The following is a 23,307-nucleotide window of genomic DNA, read 5'->3' as shown; positions in this document are numbered from 1 at the left end:
ACGAGATAATACGTGGCAGCACTACGAGACCGTGCCGCGCCCGTGGGTGGATGGACGCGCTTCGACGTGGCCCATGAACTGCGACACAACGTCATCGATATGCGCGTCCCACTGCACAGCCTTCTCTTCAACAAGTCGCTCTTCGGCGGACTTTTCATCGTCGTCGTCAGCGACCGACGCGAGGAGGGAATCGCTCGCTTCGCGCGATTGCATTTGGTCGACAAGCGTCGAGAGCCGATGGGAGACGTTGAAGGCGAGCTGCGTCGTATCGGTTTTGGACATGACCTTCTTGTCGCTGGCCGCATCGAGGAGCGGCGGCGACGGAGGCGGCTTGGCACTTGGCGCGGCAAAGTACGACTGCAGCATCAAATCCCGCTGGTGTAGAATCATGCCCACGACAAACTCGTGGATGTCAATGACGTTGTCAGCGCCCGCGACGCGGTTGTAGAGCGCGAGGACGTCGCGGCGGTGGCACTCGGGGTCCAAATGGTGTACGACGAGGCTGAACTCTTGGAAGTCGAGGACGCCGTTGCCGTCCTTGTCGGCGAGGCCAAACACCGCGCGCATCGTCTCGATCTGCTGACCATACAGCGTGAGCCAGTAAAACATGATTTTCTCCAGCGCCAAGTCCAAGTCGACGTCGCCGCTCGCCGTTTGGAGGCTGCTGAGCTCGTCCAGGAACGCCGGCGTGACGTGGTTGTACGCAAAGACCACGTGGACGGTCTGGACGAGCTTGTCCATTTTGAGCGTCGCGCAATTCGCACTGCCAGGTACACCGTCGCCAAACCACGCTTTGAGCTGCTTGACGTTCGCCATGGCCTTGTCGGCGTTGAGTCGGTAGTTGCCAACTAGTTTCATCGACATGGTATCCACAAACACCAGGAAACACGCACTGTTGAAGAGGACGCCGACAACGAACAAGAAGAAGTCGATGGCTTGGGCCGACGACGCAAAACTGCCGGGCTCGAGCGACCCCACGAGGAGCCCAAAGAGCCGAATGCGGCTGCTTTTCTACAGAAAAATGATGCAACCGCGAGCAGCCGACGACACGTACAGAGGCAAATCGACGCACGGCCGTGTCGAGGTGGATGAGCTGCCCCATCGCGAGCTCTTTCAGACCGTAATAGACAGTGTAGGCGTCGAGCAGCATCTGCGACAGGCCGTCGCGGTGCCGGTGCATGTTGTCGTCGGCAATGTCCTGGCACAGTTTGCTTTGGTACAGCCCCGCGATCGTCACATGCATCTCGACGAGCGAGAGCGGTCGCTTCTTTGACAAAATGCGCTTGACGCTCGAGACCGAGTAGTTGGCGTCTTGGATCATGGTGTATAGCCCTAACCTCCGATTCGAGTTGTGTCTATGTCGTCCAAAAGAGATACCAGCAAATCGCTTTTGGACTTTGGGGCCTTGGCCGACTTGGAGCCAAGTCGCGGGTGTTGCGGCCGACGTGACGATCGACCGCTCTTTCTCGGGTTGGAGCAGACTTTGGCGGAGCTCGGCTTTGTTGACCTGAGCGTTTGCGTTTGAGATTGAGATTGTGTGAACGACGGTACCTGCGTCGCGACGTCGGTTGTGCTACAGCGCCGCGCTTGGTCTTCGAGCTTGGTACACGTGTCGTGAAGCTCGCGCTTCTCGGCTTCGAGAGCCGCAATCGTCGCCTCGAGCTCGGCGCAGCGCGTGTTGGCCGAGCTCTCGATCGTCTTGTGCGCCTTGGAGCGGGTGACGTTGAGGGCGAAAATGCGGGCCTCCAGCTTCGCAACGCGGTCCTTCTCGCGTCCGAGGGCGTCGACGACGCGCCCGAGCGCTTCCATCGTCTCTCGCTACGTCCTTTTGAGTCTCCATCATCAAATCGACAAATTGTACATCGGCCAAGGGCACGTCGAGCGATGCGACGGGCGTTCCGTTCAAGACATCGAGGATCAGCGACTGGTACTTTTCGTGGAGCGCCCGCAGCCGGTCGTCGTCTTCGTGCCGCCGACGCACCTCTTCGATCGCGGCTTCGGCCTCGGCTTTTCTGCACATTTTGATTTAGCGTCGGATGAGACAGAGACAAGACGCACGCGCGCAAGTCCTGGGCGTGTTCCTGGAAGAGCTGGTCGATGAGCTGCTGACGCGCATGCGGCGGGAGGTTGTCGATCATCATGAGCAGCGCGTCCGTGTGAATATCCGACCCGAGGTGCTCGACGAGCCCCACAATCAACTAGCCTCCTTCGTGACAACCGAGCAGCAAAATGGCGAGCCTACTTGGAGCTGGTCGTTCTTCTCGAGGCCTTGGAACGTGTTGACAACGAGCCCGACGTGTTCGTGGGTCACCGCGTCCGAGAGGGCGTGGGGGCGACCATATGCACTCACAACCGAGGTCCGCTGCCGCAAAAGCTGGTTCTGCGTCTCCAGCTGCGCAAGTTGTTGCTGCAGCCGAATGATCGTGGCTTCCGTCTCGACGTTGCCTAGGCCGACCTCAGAGCGCATCACACGATACAAGAACGGACTCTGCTTGAGCTCTTGGTTTTGCGCTTGGAGCGTCCGGCACTGCTCAAAGTACGTCACGCCGGCTTGGTAGCACTCGAGCGCTGTGAGCGGGTTGCCGCGACGCAAGCCGGAAAACTGCGTGTAGATCGCCGCGCCGAGGTTCCTACACTACGTGAAACAAGCGCCGTTGGCCGTCGACGCTACATACAGGCAGATGGTGTCGAGGACGCTTTGGTAGCGGCCAAAGATCGACGAGGCTTGCTGGAGGCAGTAGAACGCAACCGCGGTGCGCAACCGGTTGGGCACGTCCTTCCCGGACGCGAGCACCGCCGTCTGCTGAAACTTCATTTCGCAAAAGAGAAAGTACGAGGTAAAGTGCTGCGCTTCGGCCTCCAAGCTCTTGAGCCAACCTTCCACTTGGTCCAGATCTGTGGGCTTGACCTACTCGTACTGCTAGCGCCGCGTTCCACGACGCGTACATACCGGTGGGTGGGGCTCGTGGGCCAGGTGCGACACCACCGACGCCGGCGAGACGGACGACAAGGGCGTGAAGGGCCGGCCCAACGGGTACCAAGGGTCGCCGATGGCCGCGCTACGCGGACGCTCACCATCCTCCTCCACTCTATCAGGATTGGTTGTACGTGGCGTGGCTCTTCTTGCCAATGTGCTTGAGGCGCTTCCCAGGACTAAGAAACGAGTTTAAAATGTTGCTGCGAGCGTATAGCAGCGTGTACCCTTTGGTGGGCGACTGCTGGAGCCCGTGGAACGGGTACGTCTTGTACGGCCGCACCTCGGACGTGCTCGTGAGCATGTCGGGGTCCCGCACGACAGCGATCTTTTGCCGCGGCGAGAGACTCCCGGGCGCGCTGTGCATCGCGACTTGAAGTATTTATAGCGTCCTGTCTCGAACGTTCGAGTTCCCGCCAAAAATTGACCAGCGAACACTGTCAAAGCTACAGTACGTCCCGCCACGGCTGCGTCATCGACGCACTTGGCCTGCGTGCGTGCGTGCGAGGTCGTCAGTGACATGGCGTGCGACCTTCTAGCGTGGTTGGTGTATAAAAATCACATACAAATGCAAGCTCATCAATCGAGGGCTTGACGAGGCCGGCACGACGCTTCTCTTGGGCGCGAAACCTTGTCGCTGCCTCGTCAGCACAGAGAGAAGTCCACACCCCACTCGGATGTAAATTTTGGTGCTACGACCAACCCGCTTTGCCATCAACCGAATTAACCTCGCATGCGACTGTTACTACAAGCTTGTAATAGTCGTCTCTCTACCGGCCAAAGACAAGCTGTCAAGGATCCCACTCAAATCCATTGGGTACGTCGTGCCACGTAGGCGCTAGTTCCACCCAACTTTTTCGCGCTGCGCGGGACGAGGCGCAGCCGATGGCGTGCTTTCAGCCGCACATATCGCAGGACATCTCCGCTGGCGCTGGCCACCCCGCGGCCGGGGATGGGAACGCATACAAAGATTAGCATGTTGCGTCCGACTAGCCTTGCCGTCGCGAGTCGCCTCGGCGGTTGCGGCGCGTCATGGACGCGACTCGCGAGGGTTTTATGGACGGCTCGTGTCACAATCAAAGTTCACGCCGTGTGACAAATAAAAAGTCGGATCTCGTTATTCTCCCTCAATATCAGTCGCCTTGCAAGGGCGCCACCATCTTGCTGCGTGGGATATACCGGGTGCTTCTTCACATACAAAGGCTCGAATACTACAAATGTGGGAAGAGCAGCAGGCTACTGCTGATCTGAGGGAGTTGCTCAGAACTCCGAAACGGGTTAAAAGAGTAGCTTGGCGGCTGGAATTGTTGAAGTTGGGCTTTTCCATCACGTTTGTCCCGTAAACGGGATTTGCCCCTGGGTTTTTCGATCCGCAAGGTTTTCCACCAGGTTGATAATGGACCAGTGGATTGCCGTATCTTTCTTTATCAAGGCCGCGCTGCAAGGGTCGCAGAAGGCAACTCGCGCTACGAAAGGACTGGGTTCGTCTTGCCACAGCTGTCTGAGAGAGACCGACTCAACTTCACTCTCACACCGCGCTCATCTTCGCCGCTGGAACGCTGCAAGGACGCCTCGTCCCTGTCCACGGATGCCTTCTTTTCACGCATAAGAAAACGTTTGGCAAGGCGCATCTACCTACGGCGCCTCATATGCACTAGCATGAGCGCTCCTTGAGCTTGAGTCCCGAGCGTGAGACGGCGGTTTGCATCCAAGGTAGGCCCATGTGACTGGCCACGCCGCATAAACAGGCGGTCGTTTCAAGAGCCATCAATTGATCTTTCTGGGTTAAACCCAGTTTGTCCCGACGGCGCGGTTAATCCTGGCCCTACGGTACGCAGGCCGAGTAGCGGACCAGGCGAGGTCACATCGTCATTGCGCCCGGGGCCATCCAACGCTTCCTGCCGCTTCTTTACCCGCCGCCGGCCGCGCCTCCATCTCCATCTCCATACTCGCCCTTGCCTCATCGAGATGAACATGCAGCTTCCGCCCTACCTCCGCGAGGACGACGACACGCTCGAGACGCTGCACGTGCGCAACGAAGTGCTGCACGCCAAGGTCATGGCGCTCACCAAGCAGGTGAGCCAAGCCCACTACGAGCTGCGCATCGAGAAGGTGCTGCACCGCGAGACGAAGGGCAAGCTCAAGTCGGCCGAGGCCGCCCTCGAGGCCCAAGTCCGCCAGGTGTTTGCGCTCGAAGCCGCGCTCGAAGAGCACATTGAGGCGCAGCTCGACACGCTCGCCGGCCCGCTCAACGACATTGAAGAGATCCACCGCGAAGAGCTCGAGATGCTCCAGGACGACGTCGACATGTACATGGAGCGCTGCGCGTCGTACGAAGAGACGATCGCCAAGCTCCGGACGGCGCTCGAAGACAACGCGCTCGGCCAAACGAACGACTGGATCCTCCGCCAGCAAAGCCGCGCCAGCTACTACCTCGACGAAGAGAACAACGACTGCTCGGACGTCGAGAGCAACTACGACGACGACCTCGACGCCGACGGCGACGAAGAGTGCGACGACTCGGACGACGAGTCCGAGTCCGAGTCCGAAGCCAGTTCGGACGACGAAATTTTCGCATGGAAGAGCGTCGACCTTCGCGGCAGCTGCTCGGAAGATACGGCGTCCTTGGACTCGGACTACGAGCTCGAGCAAGCGCGACTGGCGCAGCTGTGCGCGATCGTGACCAAGTCGGTCAACTACGAGACCGAGTACCTCGCGGTCGTCGACCAGATCGAGGCCAAGCTCGAGGAAGAGAGCCTCGCGCATGAGCAGCAAGAGATGGCGGCGGCGCCCAAGACGCTCACTGCGTCGCCCACGGTTGTGCGCAAGACGGTGCGCGAGCCCAAAGACTGGCTGGACGACCTCCTCTTCGAGGTCGCGCAGCTCAACTACGCCCGCTAGTGTGCCTTTTCTGTATATTTTGCCCGACTATTTAATAACACCCAACCCTACATATCTATGCCGGTGGGAGGAAGAGCCGAATTCCGCACTGGACAGTACACCGTACACGCCGAGCTGAAGACAACTGCGCAGTAGCTAATCGAACGCTGGCGCCAGCCTCGACAGGCTCAGGCTCGCACTGGGGCGATAGTTGAGCCATCATCGCTTCGGAGGAGCATCTGTCCGGTACTGTAGTGGTGGCTGCCATTGAGCTCGAGAGGCGGCTAGCGCCAGGCAGCTCTCCACGTCAGTTGCTCGACAGGCACGTTGTACGCCAGGTAGGGCTCGGGCAACGCGCTGGCCGCGACATGATCGTGAAGCGCGTGGTGGGATCGGCGTCGCCACGGTCTCCCACGGCGCACGGAGGATGGAGCCGACTTCCTCGACGAGCTCATACGCCCCGAGAGACACGCATGCCCCATGCTGAGCAAGACCTACTCGCGCACGGGCTCATCTCACTTCCACTGGCGTGCAATCGAGGCGCTCGAAGGCGACTGGGCCGACTGGGCGTGCACCATGTCGCGACCTGCGTGGGCGGTCATCCTTGTGCTCGGCTTCTTTTGCCAACGACCATCCTGGCGCGCGACGCCATCTCAGTGCGATGCATCCTGGAGCGCAATGCCATGCTAATGGCGGTGTGACGTCATCTTGATGCAGAGTTAATGCAGCTACGACGACGGCGCCTACGGTACCGTCGGCTTGGTCGACGACGCGGCCTGCTTGGCGTCGTCCTTGAGGTCGGCTTCCGACTCCTTGTATTTGATCTTGTTGCTCACGAGGTCGTGCAACGCGATCGTGCAGCGGATGAGCGCCGAGAGGTAGAGCACCTACGCCATTCCGTGAGCTAAAGAACGACGAAGAGACTGCGTCGTCGTACCAAGTACATGTCGTTCGTCTTGACAAACATGGCGCGGACGAGCTCCTCGACGTTGAGGTTCGGAAGGAGGTTGAAGATGGTCTGCATGTTGTACACAATCTGGTGGTTCACTGGGAGCTTCCCGTCGAGGACGTTCTGGAGGTACAGGCGCATCTCTTCGACGCGCTCCTTGAGGCCGTTGAGCGCGGTCATCTTGTGCTTGACCTGGCCCGCGAGCGAGCTCACGCTCGGGTCGTTGATGTCGCGGAGGAGGTGCTCGACACCAACCTCTTCGGCCTCGTACGCGCCGATCGTCGACTTGATGTGCTTGAAGGTACGCTTGATGGCTTTGCCGTCTTCCTCGACTTCCTCGATCGAGCCATACGCAGTTGTGGGCAGGCCCTCAACGTTCGGGCGCACGTCGCAGATGACCAAGACCGGGTTGGCACAGTAGCGGCGGAAGAGCTCGTCGAGCGCGAGGTCGGCGGCGCGGATCTTGGGGCCGGTCGAGTAAAAGCCAACGATGCGCTCGTTGGCGCTGATCTTCTTGAACATGGCGAACATGTTCTCGAGGAAGTCGTGGTCGAGGTACCAGATCGTCGGGTGGCGGAGGTCCTCGTCGAAGGGCACGGCGAACGAGTTGGTCACGTCGCACTTGCCCTTGGAGACGCTACCGAGGAGGACGCCGACGACGCGCTTGGACGTGTCCTTGGCCACGCGGTTGTAGTGGTCCACGATCGAGAGCAGCACGAGCGGGTGGGTCACGACCTCGGTCGGGAGGCCCGGCACGTACGCGATGTCCGACATCTTCTTGTTTGCGGTCCAGGATCTGGCAATTTCGCCCAAGGCCATTGGCCAAAAAGGCGTGCGCATCCAGCCTATTTGGACGAATCACCGCGATGTTCTTCTATCGCGGGATCTTGGCCTTGTTGCATGCAGCCACGACAAGGTGAGCGCCGACAGCATGTCAGCAGTCCCGACTACATTGTATACTCACGACCAAGTAGCTCGTATCAGCCCTCCTTCGCTCCATTCAGCGAGGAGTGAACTTGGAGTACAATGATGCCCCATGTTCTTGTATCGAATTTTACAACACTATATGCCACCATACACTATAAAGGAAGCCTACCCGCCCAGAGTAACTTGGAATCGGTTTCGAGGATGAAGCGGCTGACGCGGAAGGGCTCGGCGCTCAACCCGGCGGTGGCCGCGCCGGTCGTCCGCATCCACGAGATCGACTCGATCTCCGAGTACGAGTCCGAGTTCCACCACGCCTTCATGAAGAGCCGCCTCGAGACGGACGAGTTCCTGTATGCGGACAAGCGCAACCTGCTGCGGTACCGACCCTCTCTCGCCGCAGCTTATGTGACCTTTTCGCCGGCGTAGAGAGCTCGACGAGTTCTGCGACGTCGATGGCATGCATCTGCCCAAGGGCCCGCTCATCGTCTTTGGCGCGCCCGGCAGCGGCAAGTCGGCCTACCTGGTAAACTCCATATCTCGCTCGATCTCATCGCCGTCAGGCCAACTGGGTCCACCGCCGCAAGAAGAAGTTCCAGAACTGGAACAACGGACTGCCCGAGTTCATCTTTTACCACGCGGTCGCCTGCACGCGCCAAGGCGCGTTCGTCTCCAAGCTCCTCGAGCGCATTCTGACCGAGCTCAAGGAGTATTTCGAGCTGCCCAAGGAGGTCCCGACGCTCGAGGAGCGCCTGAGCTGGCAGTTCCCGCGCTACCTCGACGCAGCATCCCGCAAAGGCCGCATCATCCTTATCGTCGACGGCGTCCACCGCCTCCGGACGAGCGACGGCGACTCGATTCTCAAGTGGCTTCCGCTCTGTACATTTGCTAGTTCCATATCGACATGGAGATGTATGGGTCTCTGGATGCGTAGCGTTCCCGTCCAACGTGCGGCTCGTGCTCGCAGCTACGAGCGTGCCAAGTGGCAGCACGCCCGAAGTCAACGGCCCCGACCTCCCCACCATGGAGCGCATCAAAGTACGCCGACCCGCTTTCTCTGATTGGCTACATCCACTTGATAGATTGAAGCTGTGCGCCGCAATTGGCATACGGTGCACTTGAGTCCGCTCAGCGACGACGAGAAGCGTCTGATCGTCGCCAAGTTTCTCCAGCGGCAGAACCAGTACTCGCCGACGCCGGGCCTCCAGCTCTTTGAGCTCCAAGTCAAGGTCGAGACTGCGACGGCTCTTGTTGCTCATACAAGAAGTTAGGCCATTGTGAGCATTGAGCGAACGACCAACCCAAAGTTCCTTCGCGTGCTCCTCGTCGCGTTGGCGTGGGCGGCCAAGCAAGGCTTCAACATGTACTTCCTGCTACGGTCTCTTCCCCCACAAGCGTTCTGCGTACCTAGTCACGTCGTCTTCAAGGAGTGGGTCTCGGCCATGAGCAACGGCAACCTGTACGAGAGCATTTTGCGCTCCATGGAGGTCGGGTATACGCCCAGCCACCACGACACGGCGGACGCGATGCAGTTCCTCGGCGAGCACGCGCTCGACACGACCTTCTTTCCTGCGGTTCGTCTCGAGCCATGGCAGATATAAGAACGTAGCGTAGCCGCCCACGTCGCCGACCAAGTACAGCGCCGCCCACGCAACGAGTGAGCACCACCAAGTGCCAGGCCCAGGCAACAACGTCGAGTACGACTCGGTACCACCAGTGTTGATCGCCATTGTCGCGTCAAAGTAGTTGTAGGACGACGATGAGATGGGCACGCCCCGTCACTACGATGAGGACGCGCAGGACGTCAGTCTTATTTTCAAAGAGCTCTCGGACGACGCCAAGGACGACACTGCGGACATGGACGACGACGACAAGACGCTGGACGCCCCCCGCGAGATTCTCACGTCGGTTCTCAGCACCGTGTCGTGCCAGCCGTCGACAGACGGAGACGGTGCGTCGTCGATCGATTACGACCTGCGCCTCAGGCTTGTGTAGAGCTGCGGGACGTGGCGCCCAAACCCGATACACCCGTCCACCCCAAGACGCCTCTCGCGAGCCAGCGCTCGATGCGGGCGGCGCCCCGCCTCGCCCCCGTGTACCCCGTCTACGTCACGGGCGGGCGCGACGTGCTTGGTCTCCGCGGTCTCCTCGGAAAGGCGCTCTGCGTCTTGTACGTAGCGCGCCACGGGCTCCTCGTGAACGAGCTCAAGAGCCTCGTCAACGCCATGGCGATCGCGGAGAAGGAGCACATCCACGGACTGCCAGACGAGAATGACGACACCCGCGACCTCGACAGTCTGTTGAAAGAGAGTATCCCCAAACTACTCCCACCGAAGCTCGCGTTCCAAGAAAGCACGTGGAGCACGCTCCTCTCCGCGCTCCGGACGCTCGGGTTCCTCTTCCTCCAGGACATTGTGCTTTTCCCCATGTGCTACGACTCGCTGCGGGACCTCGTCTACTGGCGCTACATCGGGTCGCCCAAAGCCGAGATGGCGTACCACAACTGGCTCGTGCGCTTCTTCATTTGCCACCCGCCGACCTTTCGCCGCGTCGAGGTACTATTGCGATCGACTGGCACATCGACCTTTGCATTAGGAGCTGCCGTGGCATCTGACGTTCTGCAAGCGCTGGTTCGCGCTCAAGGAAGTGCTCGTCAACTTGCCAATGTTCCAGCTCCTCTTCACCGCCAACTACAAGACCGAGCTCTTTTCGTATTGGAAAACACTGAGCGAAGGGTCGGCTAGAAACCTTGAGCTATCTCGGACTTATTCGCATACTTTAGGTCGGCCGTCGGCGGCTCAGTGGCGCCTTCGTCGAGTGATACTGTGGACAATGGCGACGACCAGCGCAAGCACCACCCCGTGACGTTTGACGTCGTGCGCGAATACAACAAGTCGCTCGACGACTGGTACCACTGCGCGCGGCCGACGACCAAGCAGCTGCTGCCCGTGCTGCAGACGGTACGAACGCTCCTCGTATGCCAGTTCTTATTTGCCGATTGGGCTAGATGACGAGGTTCCTCTTCGAGTACTCGGTGTTTAGTCAGATGGAGCTCCCGACGTTCAACCACCCCATCTTTGATCTGAAAGAACTCACGGCCAACGGCTTCCACTTTGTGCCGCAGGTATACTCTCACACGCGAAATGTACTATACTATCGTATCTAGTTGCCGCATGTTCTCGTGCAGCAGTCGCTCGAACCAAACCCGTTTTACCTCTACCACCGCTGGATCTGGATCCAGGTGCGTGCGTTCTGGGACATATGGCGCGTACCAGATTGGGAAATCTAGTTTCCGTGGCTCGCGCTCGGGTACGAGATTGACGAAGCAGACAACAAGAGCTCGCCCGGCGCGATCACTGCGTCCATATCCATTGACCCGAGCCACTTGGCTGACGAATCGATCGAACTCTCGCCGGCCTTGGGTACAGGATGCGCAGAATTTTGTTGTTGAAACTTGGGAGTAGGCGCCGCGTCGCCCGCGTCATTGGTGCCAGCGTCGGCTTTAGCGCCCTCTGCGTCGGCGGCGGCGCTTGCACCAACCAACCCCGTGAAGCGCACGTCGTCGATGCCCAACATCAACAAGCACCCCCGACGGGTACACTTGACCTATCTCGACACGGCTTGTCACGGTCGTAGCCAACGGCCGTGAGCATCAGCCCGTTCAAGCTCAAGGCGATAGCGAACGCCAGCTTGCCAACGATCCCAGTGTCGAACGCGCCAGCGACGTTGGTACGATGATCGAGCTATGAAAAATCGTCAAAAATGCTAGGATATCATCGGTCCCAACTCGCCGACGCACCTTCTGATGAAGCGCAAGACGTCGTTCATGGGCTTCAAGAACGCACCGACAGCGTCCTTTACCGTCCAGCTCGAAAACACCATTTTAGAAGAGTCGGGCTTGGGTTCGAGCCTCGGTCGATCGCTCTCGCAGCGGTCGCCGGCCGCGACCAACGCTGTGCGGGACGTCGACTTTTTCGCCGACCAAATGGTGGGCGAAGGGTTTGGGTTGCAGGTACCTTTAGGTCTATTGCTATAGATGTATGAATATTGGTGTAGGCCCACGTCCAAGACTACCCCAAGACCGAGTACGACGTCAAGAAATCGTGCAACCAGCAAGTGCTGCTCAAGCTGCAGCAGTGCCACAACTACCTCAAGCGCGAGGCGACCGCGAAAAACACGCGCTTGGAGAAGCTCCGGCAGACGATTCGAGATCGCAAGCACAAGCACAGCGCGTCGCTCCAGTACATCCACGAAGCCGAAGACGCGCTGCGCGAGATGACGCGGCGCATGGACCAAGTCGACGCCACCGTACCGCAGTGTACCAGTCGTTTGGGTATTGAGCGTTGTAATAGATGAAGGTGGTGGCCAAGCAAGAAAAGACCTATGTCAAATTGCTCAAGTCGTGCGAAGTGTACCCGGCGTCCGACCCGCACCACCTCTCCAAGTCCAAGAAGGAAGCCAAGCTCCTGCAAATGACTCTGCGCGTACGCGGAGGCGGCTCGATGCAAACGCAACACTTTGGTTTAGGATCTCAACAAGGAGCTCGAGGCGCTCAGGTTCCAGCAGCACCACGTGAGCACGAACGAGCTGCCGCGACTCAAAATCGAGTGCGCCAAGAACCGGCGGCTCCACGAAGCCGTGCTCGACCGCCTCGAGAAGACGCGCGACCGCATGGAGCTCGATCAGGCCAAGATCGACGACCTCTACCAGACGCGGCTGGGCATCATCGAGAAGGTCAAGGCGCACGCGCTCCAGATCAAATCGGCCGAGACGATCGAGCTCGAGAAGAAGCTGCACGTGCAAGTGACGGCGGAAACCACAGTACCATTTCCACGAAGTGGGAGCGGGCGGTGACGGCGCTGCGTAGGCGTACAACAAGGCGTCGATCGCCAAGGTCGCGCTCAACCAGTGCCAGTCCATGTGCCGCCGAATCATTGCGGCCACCGGCCTCTCGGACATGAGTGCGATCCACGACAAGTTCAACAACCGCGAAGCGCTCAACAAGAGCCTCGACGAACAGGTAGGCGAGGTGTGTATCAACTTTGTATCAAGTTTGCATCTAGGCCCAGCTCTACGAAGCGCGCTTGAAACAGATCAAGATGAGTCAGAGCGAGCTCGAGGCGCAGGTCAAGGGCCTCGAGCATATTCACAAAGAGTGTGCGGACCCGCGCGTGCTCGAAGACGACGCGCGCGAGGCCGAGTCGTCGCTCCTGCGCGTGCAGCGCACGTACGGCGCTATGTTTCCTAACATAAAATAGTGATTTGCGACTAGGTACTCGAGCCAGCTGCACGCGCTCAACGAGATCGTCTCGGGCCTCGCCAACATTGCCCGGCTCGCCGGCATTACGCGCGTGACCGCGCCCAAGCAAGGCCTCGTGCCTGCGCGGGATCTGTGGCCGCCGTACCAAGACAAGGCAGGAGCTCTACCTCGCACCTGATCTCATGGCAGTGCTAGGACACGCGCGCGGTGACGCTGTCGCAGTTCGAGTCAGTGTCCCCGGAAGCGCTGTGCGAGATCATTCGCGTATGCGAAGAGCGCATGATGGCGGTCATCGACAAGGTGCACTTCAGATCGTAGTGGTCGGCTCATCCTCTGCGTAGAACGAGCACGGCCGCGGCGACCCGGACGTCCTCTACGGGGTACGAGCAGCTATCTCGTCGTCCATATGTATCGATGCCAATAGAACAAGGGCAGCGTGGCCGCCGAGTTGAACAGCAAACCGAGCTTGACACCGCGCGGCAGCACGAGCAGCAGCCAGAAGAAGCGCAAGCCGGACCTCCGACTGCTCAAGGCCATGTCCAAGCGCAGTCCCGACATGGACGACTTGGGCGGCGACGTGGTCGAAGCCGACGACTGCGAGAGCCCGCGCCCGCTGACGCAGAGCTCGCTCGACGTTTACAGTCCGCGGGCGCACGTGTCGCTGGACCGTGACGACGAGTCCGGTCCTGGTAGCGTCATCACTCGCGAGACGATCAAGACCGCCTCCAAGCACAAGCTGGCGGTGAAGCGCAAGGAAACGATGGGCAAGAGCATGGCGGCGCTACTGCACCACGAGGACACGAGCAGCTCGCTGCCATAAGAGTAATAACATAATAAAGAGTTAGACTAGCGGGGGAATGTTGTGGTTGAGGTGGAACACATTGGTCGGGTCGTACTCGGTCTTGGTCTGCTGCAGAAAGTGGCCCGTGACGTCGTCGTAGACTGCGGTCGTGAGCGTCGCGTGGCGGAAGCTGCTGTCGAAGAAGACGTGCGGCGCTTGGGCGGCGCCGAGGTCGACCTCTTGCAGCGCAGCCTTGAGGTCGTGCACCCACTGCTTGTGCTTGGTGACTTGGTACAAGGACATGTCGGGCGTCGTGGCTTGGATAAGGATCCACCAGCCGTTCTCGCGGTGGCCGAGCGCGTGCGGGCGGCCGAGGACGCCGTCCGGAATCTGCGCGCCCCAGGCCGTCGCCAGCACAACCGACTCGCGGCCCGGGTGCTTTTGGCGCGTAAAACTCAGGAGGACGTCAATGACGCTGTCGCCGAGGTCCTTGACAAAGCACGACGCGGTCATCGTGTACCCGCGCTTCGTGTGCGGCTCGAGGATCGCTTGCAGCCCCAAGTGGTAGTCGTACTCGTGCACGTCGGTGTGCAGCGTGGCCCAGTGGCCGCCGCGCCGCCTCAAATTGGACGTCACCCAAGACGCGTCTGGGACAACGTCGGGCGCGCCGATGGCCGTCGTCACCTCGTGCAGCGCCGGGTGGCCGCACGGGAAGAGGAGCATGCCGCTCGCGTACGCTGGCGCCGAGTCCATGCGATCCCGAAAGGACTTTGCTGACTTCTTTGCCGACGCGATCGTCGGGCAGACGCGCATCGGCATCGAGTAGAAGCAGTGGTCGACCCGGTGGAGCGCGAAGCGGAAGCGCGTCACGACGCCAAAGTTGCCGGCGCCACCCCGGAGCGCGCGCATGAGCTGCGAGTGCTCGTTGCTGTCGCTGGCGGTGACAATGTCGCCATTCGCCAAGACGACGTCGGCCTCGAGCCAGTGGTCGGCCGCGAGTCCGTGCTGGCGCGAGAGCCAGCCCCAGCCGCCGGTCTGCGCAAAGCCGCCGACGCCCGTGTCCGGGTTGGTCGCCGCGATGAAGCCGAGGCCTGTGTCGTGCAGCTCGCGGTCGATCAAGCCCATTTTGGCGCCGCCCATGACGTCGATCCAGCGCTCGGCCAAGTTGACCTTGACGTCCGAGAGGTAGTGCAAGTCGATCACGACCGCGTTGTCGGGGAACCCGAGTGGCGAGTGCTTCCCGCCGGCGACCGCAATGTCGAGCTTGAGGTGGCCAATGGCTTTGAGGATTTCGGCAATGTCGCCGGCGTGGAGCGGCAGGAAGATCGCAAACGGGTAGCCGCAGTCGTTGAAGGCAAAGGCCGACGACCGGATGCGCTGGTACTCTTCGCTCATGCTCGCCAAGATGAGGCGGCCGTCGATCGGGATACCTTGGAGCAGCGCGCCGTATTTCTCCACTAGAAGGAGCGCGGCGCGGGTGCGGGCGAGGTCGCGCCCGGCGAGCGCGGCCTCGGTCGGCTTGGCAAAGATGGTGCCCATGGACGGACGAAGTAGAAATGAAGCAGTCGACGTCAAGCTGTTGCTTCGGGTGCGCAGCTGCGTTGCCCTCCCGAGTACACAGTACGTGTCGACACCGACTGCCGAATCGTTGAACCGGCGGCAAGCACGGAGGCTGCCCGTAGATCCTGCCGCGTCGGTGCCAACTACGTCTTTGTCTCGTTGGCTCGTTGGTGCGTCAGAGCCTTGGTGGCGCCTGTATGCACGACGATCGCGATGCTCGTGTGATGACGGGCTGTCGACCGGACCGGGCGCCGGAGGAGGGAATCACCATTACGAGGCGAGGCGCCGCTTGTTACGCCGGGGGTGGCGGTGTATATACCTTTCTGCAGAAACAGGGCTATGGCATGGAGCTACGATAGAGGCCACGACGACGGCAAGCGCGCCGACGCTGGCAGAGCTCAAGATGCCCGGTACTGTAATACAGTGCAGAGATTTGCACCCTCTATGTCTCGGCCGTGGCGAATATTTTACGCTGGACGAGCCACCAACGTCAACAAGTGGCTCTCGGTGCTTTCTGTGTTGACGGCAGCGGGGTCTATGGCCACTCCATCAAGCTGTCTCGGTCGCCCAGAGACGACGACCATAACGAGTACTAGTACCATTCTACTGCAGCGACTTGGAGGCGAACGGAGATGGCTCTGATTTGACCCATCACGCTCCCGTGGAAATGAATTACACATGCCAATGTCGCTGCTCTCGATCCGTGGACGCCGCTAGTCTAGGCCGATGGGCACGGCAGTCACCAGCGCACTCTTGCGGCGGCGCTTGTCTGGTGTGTCAGGGACACTGTCCATCGCGACGAGCTTGCTGTACGGTCCTGCTGCGCGTCGCTAGCGCCGCTGTTTCTGGGGTACCCGACGTACCACCTACGGTATCGACGGCGAGTATCCCGGGTTCCGAAAGGTAATGCGTGGTTGGAACTTGGGGTCGGCGCATATCACTCGCCCCTGCGCAACGTGCCTTTACTGCACAGCCAAGCACTTGAACTTGCTTTGAGTTTCACGCGCGATTACACGCTGCTGCGAAAACAGACGGTAAAGAATGAGCGGTCACAAGCTCCCAATCGGACCCGATGATTCAACGTCCTTGCGTTCGCGTCGAGTTATGACGAATAGCCTAGTAGCCTGTGATTAGCAGGATCCCCGTTCAATCAGGTTCTCGTAGACGCGTCTTCCCACCTCGATCCCCTACGGCTTGGGATTTACGAAATATTGCGAATTCAAATCGCTAGCGAACGCGTCGCCAGCATCCTTCAGTCCACCGCGACGCCTGTCGACTAGACAAGGCGACGTCTCGGCATAGAACTGGCAGCGGTCACTGACCGATGCAATCAGCACAACACAAGCTGTACAACGCGCGACAGAGGCATATGACCCACTGCTGCGAACGTGCGCGGAGCGTGATTCCGCAACAACAAGGTCGTCCCTTATCACGGTGCCACCGTTGCGCGCTCTCTCGAGCATGTCGCAGGACGCACTGTGGCGCCAAATATTGTAGTTTTTTTAAGTTATCGAGACGGTACGACAGATAGTATAGGCTTAGACGAGCGGACGGGTATAGGCTTAGACGAGCGGACGGATGTTGTGGTTCATATGAAAGAGGTTCTTGCGGTCGTACTCGGTCTTGACTTGGCGCAGAAACAAATGCGTCACGTCGTCGAACGCGCGCGTCTTGGCGGTCGCGTTGCGCGTGATCGCGTCAAAGCTCACGTGCGGCGCCTGCATCGCGCTGTTGTCGACGTCCTGGAGCGCCACCTTGACAGCGAGAACCCACTGCTTGTGCTTGGTGACTTGGTACCACGACATGTCGGGCAGCACTGCGTGGACGACGATCCACCACCCGTTCTCGCGGTGGCTCATCGCGTGCGGCCGCTTCTCGATTGGGATTTGGCCGCCCCACGCCGCAGCCGCGATCAAAGAGCGCGCGCCGGGGTACTGCACGCGCGTGTAGCGCACGAGAACGCTAATGACGGCGTCGCTGAGGTCCTTGACAAAGTAGCTCGTCGTCATCGTGTGCCCGCGCTGCGTGAGCGGCTCGAGCACCGCCTGGAGGCCGAGGTGGTAGCCGCCGTCGTGGCGCGACGACCGCAGCGTCGCCCACTGCCCGCCGTCCAGGTGCCGCATGCCGTCGATCCAGGTCGTGTCGGGAACGGTGTCGGCATCGCCAATCGCAGTGACGACCTGGGACACCAGCGGCTTGCCGCAGTGGAGGATAAGCATCCCGCTCGCGTACGTCGGGGCTGCGTCCATGCGGTCGCGGAACGCTTTCGCGGTCTTCTTCGCCGACACGATGGTCGGGCAGACACGCAGCGGCGTACTGTAGTGGCACCGGTCGATGCGATGGAGCGCGAAGCGGAAGCGCGTCACGATGCCAAAGTTGCCGGCGCCGCCACGGAGCGCGCGCATGAGTTGGGAGTGCTCGTTGCTGTCGCTGGCGGTGACAACGTCGCCATTCGCCAAGACAACGTCGGCCTCGAGCCAGTGGTCGGCCGCGAGCCCGTGCTGGCGCGAGAGCCAGCCCCAGCCGCCGGTCTGCGCAAAACCACCGACGCCCGTGTCCGGGTGGGTGCCGCCGACAAAGGCGAGGCCCGACCCGCGCAGCTCGGCATCCGCTGCACCCATGCGCGCGCCGCCGCCAATGTCAATGTACTTGTCCTCGGCGTTGACGCGGATGTCGGAGAGGTAATGCAAGTCGATGACGACACTGTTGTCCGGAAGGCACAGCGCCGAGTGCTTCCCGCCGGCGACCGCAATGTGCAATTTGAGGTGCCCGACCGCTTGGACAAAAAGGGCAATGTCGCGCGCGTGGAGCGGCCGGAAGATCGCAAACGGGTAGCCGCAGTCGACGAACGCAAACGCCGACGACCGGAGGCGCTGGTACTCCTCGGCCATGCTCGCAAGCACGACCGTGCCGTCGACCGGAATCTCTTGGAGAAAGCGACCGTACTTTTCAATGTTGGCGGCCGTGGCTCGGGTCCGGCCGGCGTCGCGCCCGCCGACGCTCGCCGCTGATGCCTTGGTGCACGTGCTGCCCATGCTGGTTTTTCCGAAATACGACACCCCGCGGTCGCGTGCCCACGGCGCCAGCTGCGCTGCGTACCGTACGACGACCGCAGTTGTTGAACCATAGACGGTTCGCCGGCTGGCACTCGAGGTCCGTGAATACAAGGAACGTACGGTGGCGTCTGCACTAGTGCAGAATTCAAGCGTGTAACGAGCGAGAAACTCACGTTGGCGTCGCAGCGACGACAGCGTGGAGACCGAGTGGTGTGGACGTCGGGGGACTTGAAATTTGGGGCACCCAACACCAGTTTTGCGGGCTATCACCCTGCCTCGGGTGCCTTTGAAAGAGTAGTACGGTGGCGTCGACGCGACCGATCGTCTTGGTCTCGACGGATTGCCAACATAAGCACACGCTGTGCATCGTGGCATTGTTTTCGTGGCGACACAGAGACACGGCGGTCTCTGCCACTGCTTCGAGTCGTTGAGCTCCGTTTACTTGTATGGCGGCTGCGGCTACCGTGTATGCATGAGGGATGATGGTCGGGTTCAACACCAAAATGGAAGGAGTTGCCACTCGACTTCATTTTGCCGCAGCTGCAGAGAGCGCGGGAAGTGGCGGAATATTTGGGCCGAAGCTTCGAGGAAGCCACCGCGGCGTCCCTTGCACTTCAAGTGTCCATGCTCGGGCTTGTCTTTGAGCGACCAAATTGCTGAAAAAGGAAGTATCAACTCGGTTTCAAGGCAAAATACATGAATATAGCGACTACGCGGTGTCGGCATCTACCCTTCCATTGCACTGGTCACCTAGTCTGTGGTACGCACGTGGGTGATGGTCAGCTGACGGGTACCGCGCTCGAGAACAGGATGCGATGTCGCTGTGGCCCGCGTCCCAAGACGTCATCTTGCCATGATATGCAACTTTGGGGTACTCGCAACTTCAACTTCAGGGAGCGCGCACGCCGACGCGCCACGTTTTTCGCAGTGTCTTGGTCGAGTCCGCCATCGAGAGTACCGTTGAAGAAAAATATCAAGTTATAATCGGATAAAATTGATAGTTAAAAAGCAAACACTTCCTTGTGGAAGGCAAACCCTAGCGAGTAGGCTTGGCGCTGGACGTCGGCCACGAGGCTCGGGGGGCCGCACGCGAGGACGCACACTTTTTCGCCGAGGAACCGCTCGAGGTTGAGGATTTCGTCGAGCACGGGGCGCCCGGGCACAAACGAAATATCTTCGCCCGAGAGACTGCGCGCGCTGCCCGCTGCGGTCGCCGTCGACACGTACAGCTTGCTCGTCGCGTGGTGCGGCAGCGGATGCATGAGGCTGTCGGCCATGAGCAGATCGCTCGGCGATCGCACGACCCAGTGCAGCACAAACTTGCCGTCGCGATGGCGCTTGTCGTCGCGGGATTGGTTGACAAGGCTTAGCATCGGCGTGACACCAACGCCGCCGCAGACCATGACGACGCGGTCGTACTTGGCAATGTCGACGCTGAGCTTGCCGTACGGTCCGCCGACGAGCACGGTGAGCGTGGGCGACGCTGCCGCAGCGTGGCACACCTTGTCACCAAACGACCCTTTCTTCGGCGCCTTGATGCAAAAGCCGATCGAATCTTGCTTGGGCGACACGATTGCTGAGAACGGATGCCACTCGGTGGCCGAGATGGACGGGACGCAGACGTAGAAGAAGGCGCACGGGTTCATCGAGGCCGCCCAGTGCTTGGTCTTTGTCGTCGACGGCAACAGAAGCGTGACCGTGTCGTGTGCGTTCGCGTCGACGGTAGCCTCGAACCGGTTGAAGAAGGCGCGGAGCCGGCCGAGAGCGCTGAGGCCGTAAATGACAAGCGGGAAGATCATGCCATAGACCACCGCCGTGCTGTGCAGCATGGCCAAGACGATGCCAGCAAGCGCTGCGACACGGTGGAAGTAGAGGAAGGCTTCGTACCAGCGCCGGCGGATCGGCTCGAACGCGATGAGCCCCATGGACGCGAACGCGAGGAAGGCGAGGAAGCCGTAGAGCGGCACGGCTTCCTGCGTCCCAACCGCGGTCGATGTCGTCACGTTGGTGTTGACGACGTTCAAAAGCAAGTGCACAAGCATGAGCACGACGCCGACGCGGCCAAGTGCCCGATGGAACTTGAGAATCCGCTCCGGGCCGATCCCGAACGCGAGCTCCCAGTGCTTGCCGCGCGCGACGGGCAAGAGCAACAGCATCAAGTGCGAGAGCGCCAAGTGCCCGGTGACGAGGCTTGCAGTGCGGTTGACGCTCGCCCCGACAAACTGATGCTTGATGGACGCGCCGATGATGGTGAGCATCGCGATGTACACGGTGACGACGAGCCACTCGCCGACCTTGACGTCCGCAAGTGGCCGGAGCACGGTATCTAGGACATGCGACGCACTGGGCGGCGCCAGCAAAGTCTTGTGGTTGATGATGCGCCACTCACCAGCGTGCGTCGCGATCAAGCCCATCGCGACCAGCGTCACGAACGCCGCGGCGACAATGATGACAGTGTACGTGGTGACGACTGTCGACGCCGCGGCAAACACTTGGGCCGGGCCCACTGCCGAGCTCAGGACGAGGCGGGCAGCGCCGCGCTCGGCATGGTAAGCTGGCCACGCCGACGTACCATAGGCCCACAGCACCGTTGTGGCGCCGCCGTCGGTCAACGCCACGTCGGCACTCGAGCTCGCCAAGGCGCGTGAGAAGGTAAATGACGCGACACCGTTGACACTCGAGGCGTGGGCCACGGTGATAGCCGACTGGTCCCCTTGGAGTGTGATGCCAGACGCACTGTAGTCGCCGAGCGCGTAGAGCTGAACCGAGGCCGAGGTCGATGTGAAGACAATTGCGTTGGTGATCGGGCTGTTGACCATCTTGGACGAGGCAGCAAAGCCGATCGAGACCCACTGCGCCGAGGCTTCGGTGCAGGTGACTTGGAAGCACGCCTCGGCGCCGACAACGAGGCTGCGCACGGCAATCGACGACGAAATTGCCACGGACGCCGTCGCGTTGAAGCTCGCAGAAGCGCACGCGTCGGCCGCGGCAAGGGACGCGATGCCAAGCAGACTCAAGACGCGGGCTGTCCACATGCGCATGAAATGGAAAGCTGAGGAATGACGAGAGAGCCGTGCATCCCGCCTGATTGACTCAGATCTGGTTGCGCCATCTGAGCTGCTGCGTTTTCACATTGGACCGGACGTCGGCGCTGTTCCGATGCTCTAGAGTTTTCATTTTCTTGTCAACTTTCGATGGTATGGTGGACACGAGTCGTACGCCTACAGTCTGGCGTCGTCACGAGGACACCTACGTTCGAGCACCCAACGTCGAGTCATCGCTTCGTACACAGCGTTGTCAGCACCGGCTGGAGCAAAATGTGTTGAATCTTGGATAACCCACAAATTTTGTCATAATTTCACTCATGCACCAGGAACCTCGCGGAACGAACTTCCGTGGGCGTGAGCGGTACGACAGCTGTTGCCGTCGGTATGCAGGCAACGCTGACACGCATCGAGATCACAGCTTCGAGATCACTGCAGCGAGCTGCACTCGAGGGTTTCTGTGTGCTCCAAGGCACACCTAGCACAGCCTGGCAAGTAGAAGAGTCCGTGCATGAGGTAGTCAAATCTGGCTTCGTTCTGCGCCGTTGTTCGCGTCTGGTTCTCTGGTTCGCGCACGACAGGCCGGACGACGCTCATCGTCAAACTGCACGACCAGCGTGGGCCTTCGTCAGCGTCTAAAGTCCGTCGCCATCGACGAGCCCACTAGAATCATGGGCGAGGAAAAGCGTAATTATTCCTTCGATTTCGCTGGTCGCATTCGGAGGTTTTCGCAAGATTTGCCGTGGGACAGTTGTGCCGTGGCACACATGTTGCTCCGTTACCTTCAACGTACCGGGATGACGTGCATTCGGCCAGGCAGTGTAAACGATCACGTCCGCGCCGGGCTGCCATCACTATAGTGAGCTCGCGGAGAACTCTCTGGTTCTTAATGGATCGGAGGAACATACTACTAGTGCCGTCGAGAAGCCGTCGCAAAACACTATTTGATGCCATGATGAAAGTGGCTCTAGTTGCGTCAGTGAGTGTTGCGCGCCAGAGTCCAATGGACGCTGCGCTTGCACACTGGGCAATCAGCTTTTGATGGCCCCCACGCCCGAGATAGGTAATAATAAAATGGGAGAGCATGGTTGCTACGACTAAAGTGGATCTTCAAAGATCTTCGTTCGACACGCTTACAGACGACCGACACGACCGTCTCGCACTACTGACGATGCATCTCGTTCATCGTTCAGCTGTGGAAGCACGGGCTCATTTTTCATGCAGCTACAAGTTCTGAGAGGAGCACTACGACTACATATGTACTTTGCAACCAACTGGGCCCGGGCACCACTCGGCGCGAGGTCTGCCGCCCGTTCTGCCGACTCGTCGCAATTCTGGCGTGAGCATACTTCGTGAAGCAATGACATAGCAGGTGTCCCTTTGCTGATCAATTTCCTGACGCTTGGCGTGCGTTTTCGCGGATTCAAAAAGTCCGAAAAGAGAAATTCAACGCAGAAGATCAGGGTTTTCAACCTTCTCTGTTCACGTTTCGAATTAGTCGATCTTGACTTCACGTGCCCCAAGAAGACGCTCGCGCCGTTTGGTGCTCACATCATGCCCGCGGTCGTGTCTTTTCGCCGAATCAGATAGGCTAAAAGCACGCACATCTGGGTAGACTTATGTGCCGGATAATAATCACACTATATTCGTACCAAAGTAAGATCTCACACAATTTGTTGTGCCTCCCTCGTTGGCTCGTCACCCTGGGATCTTGTCTGCGCGAGCTTCACCACTACACATAAGAGCACGATGTATCGCTGCGCTCTCCAGCGCATCTTTGGCTCCTCGCTTCTCACTCGGCGGTTTTGTACACCGAACACTATTCACAACATACACTATTAAGCGCCAGTGCTCAGCATCCGGATACGACGCGACCATC

The 23,307-nt window shown here is 59.9% G+C and overlaps 7 protein-coding genes across 7 annotated transcripts; 2 read left to right on the top strand and 5 right to left on the bottom strand.

The window, feature by feature from the left end:
• Positions 1 to 21: 21 nt before the first annotated feature.
• SDRG_11554 (hypothetical protein) lies at positions 22 to 3,341 on the bottom strand (the record flags this gene model as incomplete). The annotated part of the gene is made up of 12 exons (XM_008617595.1): positions 22 to 848; positions 894 to 1,011; positions 1,055 to 1,332; positions 1,378 to 1,507; positions 1,552 to 1,818; positions 1,862 to 2,012; positions 2,059 to 2,198; positions 2,243 to 2,630; positions 2,676 to 2,908; positions 2,951 to 3,059; positions 3,109 to 3,153; positions 3,202 to 3,341. The coding sequence occupies 12 exons, from the start codon at positions 3,339 to 3,341 to the stop codon at positions 22 to 24; spliced, it is 2,826 nt and encodes a 941-aa protein (XP_008615817.1).
• Positions 3,342 to 4,775: 1,434 nt separating this feature from the next.
• SDRG_11553 (hypothetical protein) lies at positions 4,776 to 5,956 on the top strand. The gene has a single exon (XM_008617594.1). The coding sequence runs from the start codon at positions 4,943 to 4,945 to the stop codon at positions 5,873 to 5,875; it is 933 nt and encodes a 310-aa protein (XP_008615816.1). The 5' UTR covers positions 4,776 to 4,942; the 3' UTR covers positions 5,876 to 5,956.
• Positions 5,957 to 6,523: 567 nt separating this feature from the next.
• Positions 6,524 to 7,618, bottom strand: SDRG_11552 (26S proteasome regulatory subunit N8). Its single transcript, XM_008617593.1, has 2 exons — positions 6,792 to 7,618; positions 6,524 to 6,741 (listed from the first exon to the last, which is right to left on the bottom strand). The coding sequence occupies exons 1-2, from the start codon at positions 7,575 to 7,577 to the stop codon at positions 6,598 to 6,600; spliced, it is 930 nt and encodes a 309-aa protein (XP_008615815.1). The 5' UTR covers positions 7,578 to 7,618; the 3' UTR covers positions 6,524 to 6,597.
• Positions 7,619 to 7,931: 313 nt separating this feature from the next.
• SDRG_11551 (hypothetical protein) lies at positions 7,932 to 13,807 on the top strand (the record flags this gene model as incomplete). The annotated part of the gene is made up of 27 exons (XM_008617592.1): positions 7,932 to 8,107; positions 8,157 to 8,253; positions 8,291 to 8,606; positions 8,662 to 8,765; positions 8,810 to 8,956; positions 8,999 to 9,090; positions 9,139 to 9,301; positions 9,342 to 9,434; positions 9,480 to 9,678; positions 9,723 to 10,282; positions 10,323 to 10,462; positions 10,510 to 10,675; positions 10,774 to 10,851; positions 10,894 to 10,968; positions 11,017 to 11,149; positions 11,192 to 11,322; positions 11,364 to 11,456; positions 11,497 to 11,739; positions 11,784 to 12,035; positions 12,080 to 12,211; positions 12,255 to 12,548; positions 12,595 to 12,747; positions 12,791 to 12,954; positions 13,000 to 13,141; positions 13,183 to 13,287; positions 13,329 to 13,367; positions 13,412 to 13,807. The coding sequence occupies 27 exons, from the start codon at positions 7,932 to 7,934 to the stop codon at positions 13,805 to 13,807; spliced, it is 4,683 nt and encodes a 1,560-aa protein (XP_008615814.1).
• SDRG_11550 (hypothetical protein) lies at positions 13,750 to 15,749 on the bottom strand. The gene has a single exon (XM_008617591.1). The coding sequence runs from the start codon at positions 15,305 to 15,307 to the stop codon at positions 13,829 to 13,831; it is 1,479 nt and encodes a 492-aa protein (XP_008615813.1). The 5' UTR covers positions 15,308 to 15,749; the 3' UTR covers positions 13,750 to 13,828.
• Positions 15,750 to 16,839: 1,090 nt separating this feature from the next.
• Positions 16,840 to 18,408, bottom strand: SDRG_11549 (hypothetical protein). Its single transcript, XM_008617590.1, has one exon. It carries the CDS (start codon positions 18,361 to 18,363, stop codon positions 16,891 to 16,893), a length of 1,473 nt encoding a protein of 490 aa, XP_008615812.1. The 5' UTR covers positions 18,364 to 18,408; the 3' UTR covers positions 16,840 to 16,890.
• Positions 18,409 to 19,355: 947 nt separating this feature from the next.
• Positions 19,356 to 21,478, bottom strand: SDRG_11548 (hypothetical protein). The gene has a single exon (XM_008617589.1). The coding sequence runs from the start codon at positions 21,423 to 21,425 to the stop codon at positions 19,386 to 19,388; it is 2,040 nt and encodes a 679-aa protein (XP_008615811.1). The 5' UTR covers positions 21,426 to 21,478; the 3' UTR covers positions 19,356 to 19,385.
• Positions 21,479 to 23,307: the final 1,829 nt, after the last annotated feature.

Source organism: Saprolegnia diclina (assembly GCF_000281045.1).
Source record: "Saprolegnia diclina VS20 unplaced genomic scaffold supercont1.42, whole genome shotgun sequence".
NCBI classification, from domain to species: domain Eukaryota; phylum Oomycota; class Saprolegniomycetes; order Saprolegniales; family Saprolegniaceae; genus Saprolegnia; species Saprolegnia diclina.
Note: the sequence above shows the minus strand (reverse complement) of the source record. Positions and strands in the feature narration are given on the sequence as shown.